Raw genomic sequence first — 13,234 nt, 5'->3', positions numbered from 1 at the left:
CTTGGTTTTTGTATGTTTTGAAATATATATTGTCTTGATACATAATAAATATATTGAATAATATCATATTCATATAATTTTTGTTGGCACTCTTTTGACAGTTAACGTTAAACTTTATGAGAATGATCAATATGATGTAAACTTCGATTAAATGGTAGATTTCATGAGAAGCACATAAAGTTATTTATTGGTGTAACTTTGTTACAATTTTCTACATATTATATTATTATCTGTAATCTAGGCTTATTAGAATTTGTCCGTTGCTTGTTTGTGACTGCTTGCTTTTCTATACGTGTGATAGAGATTGAAAATTAGACCTTTGATGTCCATGCAGTCGACATAAGTAGTGGTGTAACTGTGTAAGGTGTCATTAGAGCTACCACAGAATAGAAGAGAGATTGGGAGTTGGCGAAATTAATAATGTGCTATGCAAAAGGTTTCAAGAGGTATAGATGGTCTGGTCTGTCACTATGGCATTTCCCTTATTCTAAGATAACAAATAGATAAGCATAGTGTTGCTTTATTACTCATTATACTGTGTTTACTGTGTTAAGTATGATGCTTTGGTGAAATTTAACTTTGGGCCATGAAAGAATGGTGCCAATTAGGATTACTTCACAAGAATCTGTTTTAAAGGATGAACCAATTTGAGCAGATAGATTTCACGGAAGTGTGGGAATTGCACTGTAAAGCAACTATCCCCGCCGTCCATCTGCACAAAGTTTATTTTATGAATAGGCTTATATTTAAGTCTTGTTGTTTTGCTTAGTCAGAGCTGACCTTTAGTTGCTTGCATATTGGTTCGATATTGTTGCTTGCCCAATGAGGTCCTTTTTGGTTTCATCCCATCTTGTTTCTACAATGATCAAAATTTTTCTTCTTGCGCCATAATAATTTAAATGCATTAAAGCTCCCACTCATCAAAATATTTTGTTTCTCGCTTGGGTGTTCTTGGCCTAATTGTCCCTAGTCAATGTAGTATGTGCATAAAGATTGCAAGCTTTATATCACTGATATTGTTTAAATGTAAGTATATAACATCATTAATGTGCTTCAGTCTAAGTGTCTAACAATTGAAATTTTCTGGACAAGTGATTCATGGCATGGTATTGCAGTCTCTACGATGAAGTGATGTAGAGTACAAGCTTTGTTGTCTCTAATTCTTATAAATAAGAAAGATAAATTTCAGCACAAGATAAGGATGCCTATACATTGTCCACTCTTGAATCCTAAAGGATTCTTATTTGAGGGAACATGTTAACACATAGTCATTTATATTTCTCTGTCAAATACCTTCAGCTTTTTGAAAAGAAATTTATGGCTGAAATTAACACTTGATTTGTTTTTCTATGTCTTGGTTTAAGTAGTTCCATGTTGTAGTTTAGGGAAGCACCAGTTGTGAAAAAGGTGGTCAAATTTTGCCTTGATTGGAATCTCGATGATGCCAGTAGATTAGTTCAGGGTAATCCAATAGCTAGAGGTAGAGAAAAACTCATCAAAACTATAGATGAAACTAATAAAGAAGATAGGTTTTTATAATGGTTTGAATGTGGACACAACAGCAATATTTGATCAATGTAATTTGTCTCATCCAGTGGCACAATGCTTAGGTGTCGTTATTGTAGTAGTATTTCCGTGTGGTTGCAGCTAAAAATTAACACCTTTCTTTCAAATACGGATTGTTATTTGACCGTCTAATGATTGTCCGTCATTTTTGCAGGCTGAAAGTGCAATTGCTGCTCTGAACTGTAGTGGTGTGATTTTGGGTACGCTGCCGATAAGGTTCGATTAACAGACTTCTCTTAATTTTAGCCATGTCCATAAACTCTTGATCTCCTTTCATATTACTTAAACTATTTTTATGTTTAATATGCAGGGTAAGTCCATCGAAGACACCAGTCCGTTCTCGTGCACCTCGTGGCTCAGTGCATTGACTCATCACTCATCATTCCATGTCTTTTGGTGTTCATTGCTGCTCAGATATCTTTACATATATACATACAACAAATATTTCCTAAGGTACCTGTGGCGATTAGTTGTGGTTAAAGTCCGGCGTTATGCTATCCTTGTTTCCTGCTTGGGAGTTATGGATATTGTGTTTAGTTCGTAGAGTTGGATGGGGCCTCAAGAGGATCTCAATGGCTTAATTTATGACAATGTGACTGTTTATCTCGAAATGAGACACTTTTGTTGTTCGAAGTTCCTCGCGCACTGGAATTTCTTGAAAAAGAAACTAGTTACAAGGCTTTGTTCCTCGTTAGCTGTTAATGTGGTTACCACAATCTTTTTTGGAGTTTTTTTTTTTAATTTCATTTCTTTCCTGTATGCTAGTGTTTTACCCCCTTGTCTACATTAAATTAGTTAATTAGCTTATCCCTCTGTTGGTTGCTTTCCTATATTGCATGGCATTTCATGCCTCTACTTGGATAGATGTTACCAATAGAAATCAGTCAAAGTGGTAGGTATATTTCTTAATAAGAAGTTTCAACTTCGAGTTTCAGAAATGGAAGGACGTTGTGTTTGGGGATGCCTACCTGGCTACCCCTTCATAGGACTTCGTTCAAGTTGTCGGGTTGGGTTAGCCAGGTTCTTATAACCTGGATATTTGATAGTCCAATTGGGGACCAAACAAAAAGATAGATTGTCTCTTTTTGTGTTGAAACCTTGGGATTTATCACACCTCTCACCATAGGACAGAGGCATATAGTTTACAAGATAAGTTATTCTTCTATCACTACTTTTATAAGCAGTGCTATTTGTTATGAACTATTTAGTGGAAACCATGTATGGCATAAGTGTGCATAATTGAGTTGTTGAAAGTTGTAGTAATAATGGGTTGAGCAGTAAATGAAACCTATTGCCTCATTGAACCTAGTTGGGATTGTGAGGTTTCATACCAAAGTCAAAGTGTGTTAATTTGACTTATTTCTACATGTCTAGCTCATGCGTTTCTTTCGGATACGCTAGGATGCATTTGATAATAGAGATAGAAAGATAGAAAATTTGTGTCTCTTCTATGCAGCGTTTAGAGAAGTACATTTGTATCCCAGGATCCTAAGATGTATAATTGTCTTGAAATTTAAACACATTTTTTTAATCTATCTATCTATCCATGTGTCTTTGTTTTTATGTGTTTGAAGTTTAGGGATTAGGATGTATTACAATGAAAAAACTTGTACAAGTGAAGCGATGGAGTTAAAATTACATAGAACACCACCACACAACAGCAAATACAACTGCCACAACTTCCACAACTTCCACCACCACCATCACTACACAACAGGAAAAAAAAATCCTAAATTTATAAAATGAAAGAAATATAAATTTAGAAAAGGAGAAGATAGAAGAGAGAAGATAAGTTGGGCACCAATATTGCCATTATAAGTGCATTGTTCAGAGGGAGCAGTGGGATTATGCTGTGTGTGGTTCAAGAGGGCGTGGCCACCAACAATCCTGCATAGGGTTAGGAGGGTGTATGTGTTGGGAGGCAAGATCGGTGTCGGAAATAATGGTGGAGGAGAACAAGAGGAGTGTGGACAGAAACATGTTCATCAATTTTTAGATGGGGATTTGTTTATGGCATTGGAGTTGTGTTTGGGGTGGCAATGGCATTGGATTTGTTTATGGCATTTGTTTGGGGATGGAAAAGGATAAAAGTGAAAATAAATTTCGACTAATATTTAACTAACAAAAAATTGACAAAAGGATAAAATTAAAGGTAAACTTACGTACAGCTATTTTTAAATAAAATTGAAAACTAAAAATTATTAGATATAAAAAGAGTATTTATATTAAAATTAAATATCCAAGGTGATAACTATCAATTTTTTTTCATATAAATTAGTCCTTATAAGGAATGTAATAAACAAGCCTTTGTAATTTTAAAATGCTCAATATAAAAAATGAATTAGTCAGTTATCACTTAAATTTTTAGACAATTTAATTTGTTTATCAAGATTTTTTTATTAAAAATGTTATTTGTACACTAAAATTAATCACTAAAATCAGTCACTAATGTATTTATGTATAAATATATGTGTGATTTAATTTATTTTTAATGTGTATTTGTATTTTAGCATGTATTTTATACTAATAACTGACTTTGGTAGCTGATTTTAATGTACACGTAACATAACTCTTTTTTTATATATAAAAAACCCAATTTATCATGTTTTAAAAATCGTAGAATTAAATCTTTTCATTTTTCTAGGAAGTAATATGTTTGAAATTTTAGAGTGAGGAACTAATTTGATGTTTGTGCGAGTCTCTTTTATGAGATCTTTGTTACTTCAGGTTTAGTTTATTAGGTTTTTGACTTTCTGTTAACATGATTCTATCGAGATAAAAAAATTAATTCAATACAATTTTTTAATACATTTCTAAAAGAATTTAAAAGTTGATGCAGTCTAAAATAATTTTATATGTGACACAATATAAATCTAATCGTGTAATGTTACAATATAAAAAATAATTATTATTTTTGTTAATCGCATGAATAACCATTTAAAAGAACGAATATAATTGTACTAGTGCATTAAAATTAAAGTCTATTAAGATTGTATTTGTTTCTAAGAACAAGACAGGATAAGACACTGATGGACAAAGATACAAAATTTTGTATTTTTGTATTCTGTTTGGTGATAAAGTAGAACAAATTATGAAAATTCAATTTATTCTCATTTTTTTCATTTAAAAAATTTGAGATAAAAAATATAACAATAAAAAATATAATTATGAAAAATTAATAAAAATAATGAAAGAAAAAATAAAAAATAAGTTGTGTCTCTTGTTAGTGTTTTCGTGTCCTTCCTATCACGATAAATACAAAATACACTAATTCAGTGTCTCTAGACACATAGTCGCTGTCTATATCTCTTTTGGCAAATACAATTTTATATTTCAATATCCTATCTCAATATACTATCTCTATAAACAAATGATGTCTTTCAAACCCAAAACAAAAGAAGGTAAGCTTTTGAATGAGACTTTTATGTCCTAGCTTGCGTAATCACCTTTGTCTTTGCTCCTTGCCATTAATTACTTGCATCAAAATCGCAATACCCATCTACCAGCATTTGTGTTCTGCCAAATACCTCTAAATCGCGGAGGTGAGAAACTTGGACATTTTCTTTTGGCAAAAGTCAAATTCAGAATCACAATAAGAACATAATTTTCTTGTACGGATGACATCTAAAATTCGTATTTATCTCAAAAGTGCTTTATTTTATTAAAAGTTTTGTTGAAAAAAAAATTATAGAAAAGGTTTAGATAATTAGAACTTTTATCATCTCTTTTTTGCTGAAAACATCATTAACGTTTAGATAAATAAGTATGGCTCAGTACTTTTTATCGTATAATTTCGTTAACACTTTTGTCTAAAATTTTAATTCTACTATTTTGGTCGTGTAATATCGTTTTTAAAATTATTATACTCGTGTTTGTGCTTTTAGAATAAAAAAGACTTATTTTTTTTAAACATATTAAAAAAGTACTTACTTTAAAAAATAAGTAAATTTCTGTTTCTAAAAAGATTTAGAGACAGAAAACAGAAATTATCACCCATTTGTTGAGAAGTAGGCAAAAGACTGGGTCTGCGAGATTTAAAGAGAGATTGTAAAACTTTATTGTCATTAATATTTACAATACACTATAACGAGATCTGTGCGCGATGCACACACAATAAATTAATGATAATATATAATAAATATTAAAAATAGTTATATTTTGGAGAATTAAATTAAATATAGATAAATTAAAGTTAAATTTAAAAAGTATTTTATTTAAAATAATTTGTAATACAAAAAATTTAAATATTAGAATTGTATAAAGTAACATTTTTATTTGATGGTTTTGATTTTTGTATTTGTTTTAGTTGATGGACTTAGTCCTATTATGTGGCGCTCGTCCTCCTTCTTCTTATTGGTTATTGTTAGAGTTGTTTTCTTCTTTTTGTCTTAAATTCTTGTGAAAGCATATTCTTTATGAATTATTGAGTTGTAGCACTTTCTATAGTGTTGTTTGTTCCATCTTTACATATATGTTCTTCTTTCGAAGATGTGTCTTGAATTTGTATGATTTTCTTTCTTTTTAATCTCTTGATGTGCATGCAATTTTTCAATGACATCTACAATAAAAAGAACAAAAATGTGTAGATTTTTTTTTTGAATAAGTTACTTTTAATAAGAATAATTGAAATAGTATAAAGTGAGATTACCTGTTAATATTTTTCTTTAACTAACTCCAGACAATGTCTCAAGTGATGCAAATTCAAAATAATGTTAAAAAATATTCAAAATTGAATCTTTAATTTCTTTCACAACAGTTGTGAGTAAAAAGTTTGCTTTCATGATACTTTTAATTGGTCTATACAAATCATTTGCATCTTTTATTTTAAAAATTTTTATATAGACTTTTTCTTCTTATAACAAATGTTTAAATTTGTTCATCATATTTCTCTTCACAATTACATGAGTAAATTATAGTTAATAATTAGTTAAAAAAATTGACTATATTTATTTTTTTAAGTTATTAGAAAAGAAACAATGAATAGCATATTGAAAGAAGTATAATTTTAACGATATTAAAATACAATTATATATAAAATATTATAAAATAATATAAAAAACAAAAATAATTAAAATATTTTTTTGTAAATCCAATTTAAAAATACAATAAATATGTTTGTTTTATACCTTTTCATCTAATATAATCATTCCTAAATAAAGAGACTCTTCTTCATTTGTGGATGTTAATGTTTCCCATAAATGAATCATGCGAACTTTGATAAACCAATTGTGTTTGTTTGGTGATATTGTCCAAAGAATGATACTCCATTGAGTAAGTTTGAGATGCTGTGTAGTGCGCAAACAAATTTTTTGTATTAAATTTGATGTTATTTGAAAAAATAGTGATACGAGACTTATATAAGTAGTTCAAATAGTATGAAATTTGAATATTTGTAACGTGTAATTTATTATGATTAATAGATTATTATGATATTTGAATATAGATGTTTATTACATTTAATAAGTTATTTATAGAAATAAATAAATTAATTATTGGGGTTATAAATTTATTGTATTGTTTATAACGGTAAAATATAATAAATGTAGGAATATAGATTCTTATATGTTACAAATTTGGTTAGGCACTATTAATTTCTAATGATTGTAATTGGTAATTTTGTAGCCTAATTTGCATATACTTTAATTGTATATTTTTTTATATATTTTATTTTTTTGCTAATTTGGAAATAATAGTTGATTTGACAAAAATTGAGTGGTCGATTCTAAAATTTTGCCAAGAAAGTAATGTTGCTGACATGACATTAGTAGGAAAAGAAAAATGTCTTAAAAATAATGTGGGTAAATTTATTCATCTACTTTTATATATTAAGAATAGATATTTAAAAATATATATTGTAGTAAGATAAGACTTTGTTGTTGCTGTTGTTATTGTTGTATTTAGAAATATATATTGTCATTGACATGTCATTCTTCTTTTATAAATTTATACAAATATATAATAAAAAAATAAGTGTAATTACCCGTGTCATCCACGTGATAAAATTGAAATTATAATTTTAGGTTATTTTGTTAAAATTAATTTGAATTACAATAATTTGACTAATAAAAAAATAATGAGTTATGCATTGTTTGTTTTTTCTTTTGTGTTAACTCTAGAATAGTTATTAACCAGTTTTAGTAATCTATTTTTTTCAATAAATTAGACATATATATTGAATGTGACCATAAATAATTTAGTAATACCTAAATTCACAAACAAATTTTTATATATTTAAGAATATATCAAAATTAACTGCAAATGAACAACAAATTATTAAAAAATTCTAATGCATAAAGTTCTCCAATAAACAATAAATACTTTAAACCTACTAAATTTAAAAGCGGTAATAATAATTTTTTAAATATTGCAAAAAAAATATAAAAAATTAAATATTGTAAAAAGTGATCTCAACTCAAATTAAAAAATATTATAAAAAAATATATACTTATATAACTTTTTTGAGAGGCGGATCTAACGTTACACACATGTTGCAAAAAAGTGATCTCAACTCAAATTAAATATTGAATATTATTTTAAATTAATTAACTAATTTTTTGAATTAGATTTCAGCAAACATGGCATCGTAGAATCGTCACATAAGCAACTTTACATCAACCTCCAAAGATATAATTAAAACATTTAAAATATTAAGCATACAACTAAAACAAATTAAAACAGAAATATTCTTAAAATTTTTTTAAAATTTCACATACAAAAAGAGACTTTATTTTCAATGTATAAGAAACAACTTTAGTCTTTAGAAGTCAATCAACCAACACAATATTATTAATATACTTAGTGGGTGAGTGGGTCCGCTGAATGTAAGATTAAACCGCCTTAAATTTTAATCACGTGTTTTCTGTGGTTGACTTGTTAGATTAAATTAAACTGCCTTAAACTACGGTGTCTAATATTTATTCTCTATTGTTGACTTGTTAGATTCTTGAGGAACTACGGTGTCTAATTTTTGTTTTATTATTATTACTATTACTTGCATTAGAGGAAAGCAACAAATATTTCATTAAAAAAATTGGACATATCAAATGGTTTGATTAGATAATGATTATTGCTTTTTAGAGTTTATCTTGGTTTACACCCTAAACCCTAGACTTTGAGTTGAGTATCAATCTAAGCAAGCAAAATTTGATCTAAGCAAAGACCACGTGACATTTCACCATTGACAAGCATTTTGAGGCCAGCTTTAAGCTCTGGTATCCCTTCCTCCAAAACAGCACACACCGGAAAGATAGGAACATCATGGACCCTTCTCTTTAACTCATCGTATACTTGGTCTGCACCTTCCTCATCAATCTTATTTGCCACAATCAACGATGGTCTTTTTGATAAACCTTCCTGATGGTACTCAAGCTCAAGAATCAGGTCTCTCAGCTGTTCCCATGGTGGAATTCCCTTCCTTCCATTTAAAGCAGCAGCCAAGTCCAGCACATATGCCAGAACCTTCGTACGTTCTATGTGGCGTAGAAACGCATGTCCGAGTCCACGGTTTTGGTGTGCGCCCTTTATGAGACCAGGAATATCAGCCACAGTTATTGATAAATCATCAAAGTTCAGATTTCCCAAATTAGGCCTAAGAGTGGTGAAAGCATAGGAACCAACACTAGGCTTAGCCCTTGATATAGCTCCAAGCAGAGTGCTTTTTCCAGCATTTGGCATTCCTACAAAGCTAACATCAGCAATGCTCTTGAGCTCTAATACAAGAACAGTCTCGGAACCAGGCAAGCCGGCTCTCGCAGAGGAGTGACCGCCGTCATGATCCTCGGCATTAGATATGTCTTGACATGACCCTGTCATTGCAGTTGAAGTCTTCCTTGAATCTTTGAAAGTAGATGCATTGCCCAGACCACCCTCTCCTCCACGAGCAATGACAATTTGTTGACCTTCTTCTGTTACTTCAGCAACATTATATAGCATGTCTCGTTTTTCTCCTATATCCTCTGCATCAGATTCGGAAGTTCCGCTAGCAGTTGAAAGCTGAGAAAATTCATCTGTTGGTGCAACTTGTCTTGATTTTACAGATTTCTGAGCATTTGTTTCAGCAGCTTCTGATAAGCTACCATGTATTTCATTGACTCTTTCCGCACCAGAAACAGTGGATATTAAATCATCGTTGCTAGGGTCAGAAAGATCACCAACAAGTGCACCAGGAATTTCCCAAGGATCAACATCGGCTGAGGGTTGAATTTTGACCATAGCAGGACTATCACCGCTAACAAGATGCAGTACAGTACCAACTGGGACATGGACAACCTACTAAAAGAACATGATTTTGGAATGGAATCAGAGTTGTGTATTGCACACAGATGGTCAAACAAAGGAAATGAAATTCTGAAACATGTTACATGCATAAAGAACAGATTTTACAGATAAGACCAATTACCTTATCTGCACCCCTTGTTCCTATCTTATTCTTGGATGTTCCTTGTCCTCCTTTCTCAGCTATCTACAGGGAGACCAATACTGCCATTAACTTTTCATACAAGAAATTTCATCATTATGGAGAAATATCTTAGAAGAATAAGTGCATACAAGGTGACGTTGTAAACCACTGAAGTCCCAAACTCTAGGAGAGCATTCCAAAATCACATCTCCACCTCTGCCACCATTGCCACCTTAATTGAACGCAGACATCAAAGTATCATTGTTATCTGTTTCATTGTACTCTATCCAGATTTCCTACCAAAAAATTTGATAGTATCATGGATAACACAAGTTTTACTACAGAGTAGTCTATTTAATAAATAGATGACAACTGCTGTGTAGTGTTTATGTTTTTCTTAAAAAGCATATATAGAAACTATAATTGGATTGTATTTTGAACGAAATCACCAAGATACACAATTACACATTAAGACTTCATAAAGAGAAAAGAGAATGCACCATCAGGTCTGCCCAAGCGATCATGTCGGCTACGGCGAAAGCTGGAGCAACCATGCCCACCATCTCCGCCTTTCGCAAATATCTTGACCCTGTCTATCATTTTTCTTTCCTACAAGACCAAAATGGACAAAGCCCAACACAGTGCATAGAAACAGAAAATATATCACAATCAACATCTCTAATTTTTTATGGATTAAGCCAGTAGAGATTATTAGTAGTAATAGTAATAATAAATTGGAGATTCAACCTGTAAAGGAGCAAGCTTGGACTTCTTGTGAGGTGTATCTGAGTAATGAGAATAAAGTGTAAAGGACCATCTAGATCCACAGGTATGTCGAACGGCTTCTACATGTCGTATAGATCTTGCTTGAAAGACCATCATTTTTGAAGTAGAACCAAGCTAGTCCTTTAAACTCGGTTGAAGCTTCAAACCTTCAAAAAGGAAAATGCAAAAAGAAGATTGAACATATAATTTATATATTGTCTATCAACCATGTTATAATTAATAACTATAATTTTATCAATATTAAAAAGTTAACAAAAATATATCCAAAAAACATTAATTAAGAATCTAATAGTACAAGTTTAAAAGATGAATACAAGTTTTCAGATTGATGAGAATAAAATTTGAAAATCATATTACCAAGAGCCATCTTCACTGGATCAGGTGCTAGTGACTTATAATTATATGATTTTATAGTTTCTTTAATAGTTTAGTTATGTGCATCAGCATTGCAAATTTATACAGATTTATAAGCAATGCATAATATGATACACTAAGTACATAATACAACATCAAAGCTACTTCCATACAACAACATTCTGTACAAAGCTATAAGAGCCTAATAAAGTCCATTTCTATGGTTTATCACAAGCAATACCATTCATACATTATCCAATTTTTGGAGACACCAACTATCACTGTAAACAAGGAATCAAGGATAAAACATCAAATATATTAAAAGTGAGGGATTGTGGGGGAGACATTCTTCAGAGTGAATAGCCCCAATATAATATTTTAAGAGAGTGATCATGGAAAAGGATATTCTTTAGAGTGAACAGGGTCCAATATTTGACATAAATGTCTGATATCCTCCCTAAACTATGCTACATGGGTAGAGGTATGAGGTATTACAAATTTGCACAAAATAGGGTGGCAATACAAGAGAAAATATTACATAAAGATATCAAATTATAAACTAAAAAATAATTATATCATAAAATAAATGTAACTTTCAAAGTTTCAAGCAAAAATATCTCATGAGACTTTGATTTTAAAGAATATAATAATAGTTTGTTCATCTACAAGTAAATCAAATAGCTTGTGAGATTTAATGTTTTACAAAAACCAATTTGTTTTATTTATTATAAATACTTGATCAAGAGACCTAATATTCCTAATGTGTAATAACACATTATCATGAAGCTCAAACAGTTTTGTATGATCAGCATGGTTTTATAACATAGACTTTCACCTCTCTCCATAATGAAACTAGGATGCACCGGAAATCATAATGTTCACAAGGAACTTAATCAAATATGAAGCGATTATTATAGATCGTAGATTCTTTTAGGACCATTGCAGTTAAACTACAGGCAAACAATAATTTAGAATGTTTTAACAAAATCACAAAGAAGCAAAATGCAAAATCAACAAACCTTAACAAAGCAAGATGCAAAATCAGAAAGTAAACCCTAATGAAGCAAGAACCAGAAACTCAAAAAATTAGTAAACCCCGAAAATTCAGAACACCCAAAACCCCAAAAAATTCACAGAACCAGAAAATCCATACACACCATCTTTGTTTGGTGCTACTGTCTCAGCTCGCTATCACTGCCATCTCAGTTCTCCAGGCAGTTCGCCATCGCCATCGCCAGCTTGTCGTTCTTCGTCAATGGGAAGAGAGAGCGAGTTGTTCTGACAGAGAACGAGTGAGCGAATCGTTCCGACGAGTGAATGAGCGCGGTTCCGAGATTTGAGAGTGATGAGGAGTGGTGACGGGGGACGGTGAAATATGAGTGTAGGTCACTTTGGTGAGTGAAAATGAGTGCGTGTAAAACGTTACAATCAGTCATGGATAACCGTCCAATCCGACCATATAAAAAATATTTTTTTACTTAACATTAAATAATTATATATAAGTAAAAAAATTATTTTATATTAAAATTAATTTTTAAATTTAACTGAATGATGATATAAAATATTTTATATTTTTTATGCACAAAATATTTTATATTATTTACATCTAATTAAACTTAGAATGCACATATACTGTGTATCCAAACAATAAAAATATGATCGAACAAAGAAAAATAGTTGTCTTTAAACTTTCAAAAGAAAATAAGGCCAAATTTAAATAAATAACTTAATTAAGTTTTTTTTTTTAAAAATAGTTTAAATAATAAATATTTATATTAAAATTAATTTATAAATAAGTTATTTTGTATTTGGTTTTTAAGTTCTAAAAGTATTTATTTTAAAAAAATATGATAAAAAATTTTTTTATTATGAGAGAAGTCATTTTTTTAACTTCTAAGCACTTAAATAACTTCTTAGAAAGCTACAATTTGATTTTAAAAATTACATCGACATTAATATTACTACTTTTCATAAGTTAAAAGTTAAAAAAATAACTTTTAAAGTTTTTCAAATGAGTCCTAAGTGTAGCCATTGATATTATAATAAAAATATCCAATCATTTTGCAATTGTAAAGAGATATTTTTAAGTGATGTCTGCTGTTGTAAAATCAATTTTTTTAAATAAAAAAT

At 30.2% G+C, this 13,234-nt stretch overlaps 2 protein-coding genes across 2 annotated transcripts in view; one reads left to right on the top strand and one right to left on the bottom strand.

The window, feature by feature from the left end:
• Positions 1–2,268, top strand: part of LOC107495170 (polyadenylate-binding protein-interacting protein 12) — a 5,186-nt gene extending 2,918 nt beyond the window's left edge. The window contains exons 11-12 of the mRNA XM_016116265.3: positions 1,721–1,782; positions 1,877–2,268. Coding sequence (XP_015971751.1) covers positions 1,721–1,782; positions 1,877–1,934 — 120 coding nt within the window. The 3' untranslated portion in view covers positions 1,935–2,268. The remainder of the gene's footprint in view (positions 1–1,720; positions 1,783–1,876) is intronic.
• Positions 2,269–8,582: 6,314 nt separating this feature from the next.
• LOC107495169 (probable GTP-binding protein OBGM, mitochondrial) lies at positions 8,583–12,513 on the bottom strand. The gene is made up of 6 exons (XM_016116264.3): positions 12,262–12,513; positions 10,712–10,896; positions 10,465–10,573; positions 10,114–10,196; positions 9,965–10,027; positions 8,583–9,834 (listed from the first exon to the last, which is right to left on the bottom strand). Exons 2-6 carry the CDS (start codon positions 10,844–10,846, stop codon positions 8,695–8,697), a joined length of 1,530 nt encoding a protein of 509 aa, XP_015971750.1. The 5' UTR covers positions 10,847–10,896; positions 12,262–12,513; the 3' UTR covers positions 8,583–8,694.
• Between the last annotated feature and the right edge of the window lie 721 nt (positions 12,514–13,234).

Source organism: Arachis duranensis, chromosome 6 (assembly GCF_000817695.3).
Source record: "Arachis duranensis cultivar V14167 chromosome 6, aradu.V14167.gnm2.J7QH, whole genome shotgun sequence".
NCBI classification, from domain to species: domain Eukaryota; kingdom Viridiplantae; phylum Streptophyta; class Magnoliopsida; order Fabales; family Fabaceae; genus Arachis; species Arachis duranensis.
This window is presented reverse-complemented; position numbering and strand designations above follow the sequence as displayed.

Coding starts and splice junctions, on each gene's coding strand:
- LOC107495169 (XM_016116264.3), bottom strand. CDS start 10,846: ATGATGGTCTTTCAAGCAAGATCTATACGACATGTAGAAGCCGTTCGA. Junction 10,574..10,711: donor CCAAGCTTGCTCCTTTACAG/GTTGAATCTCCA, acceptor TTGGTCTTGTAG/GAAAGAAAAATGATAGACAG. Junction 10,028..10,113: donor GTGGTTTACAACGTCACCTT/GTATGCACTTAT, acceptor GTCTCCCTGTAG/ATAGCTGAGAAAGGAGGACA.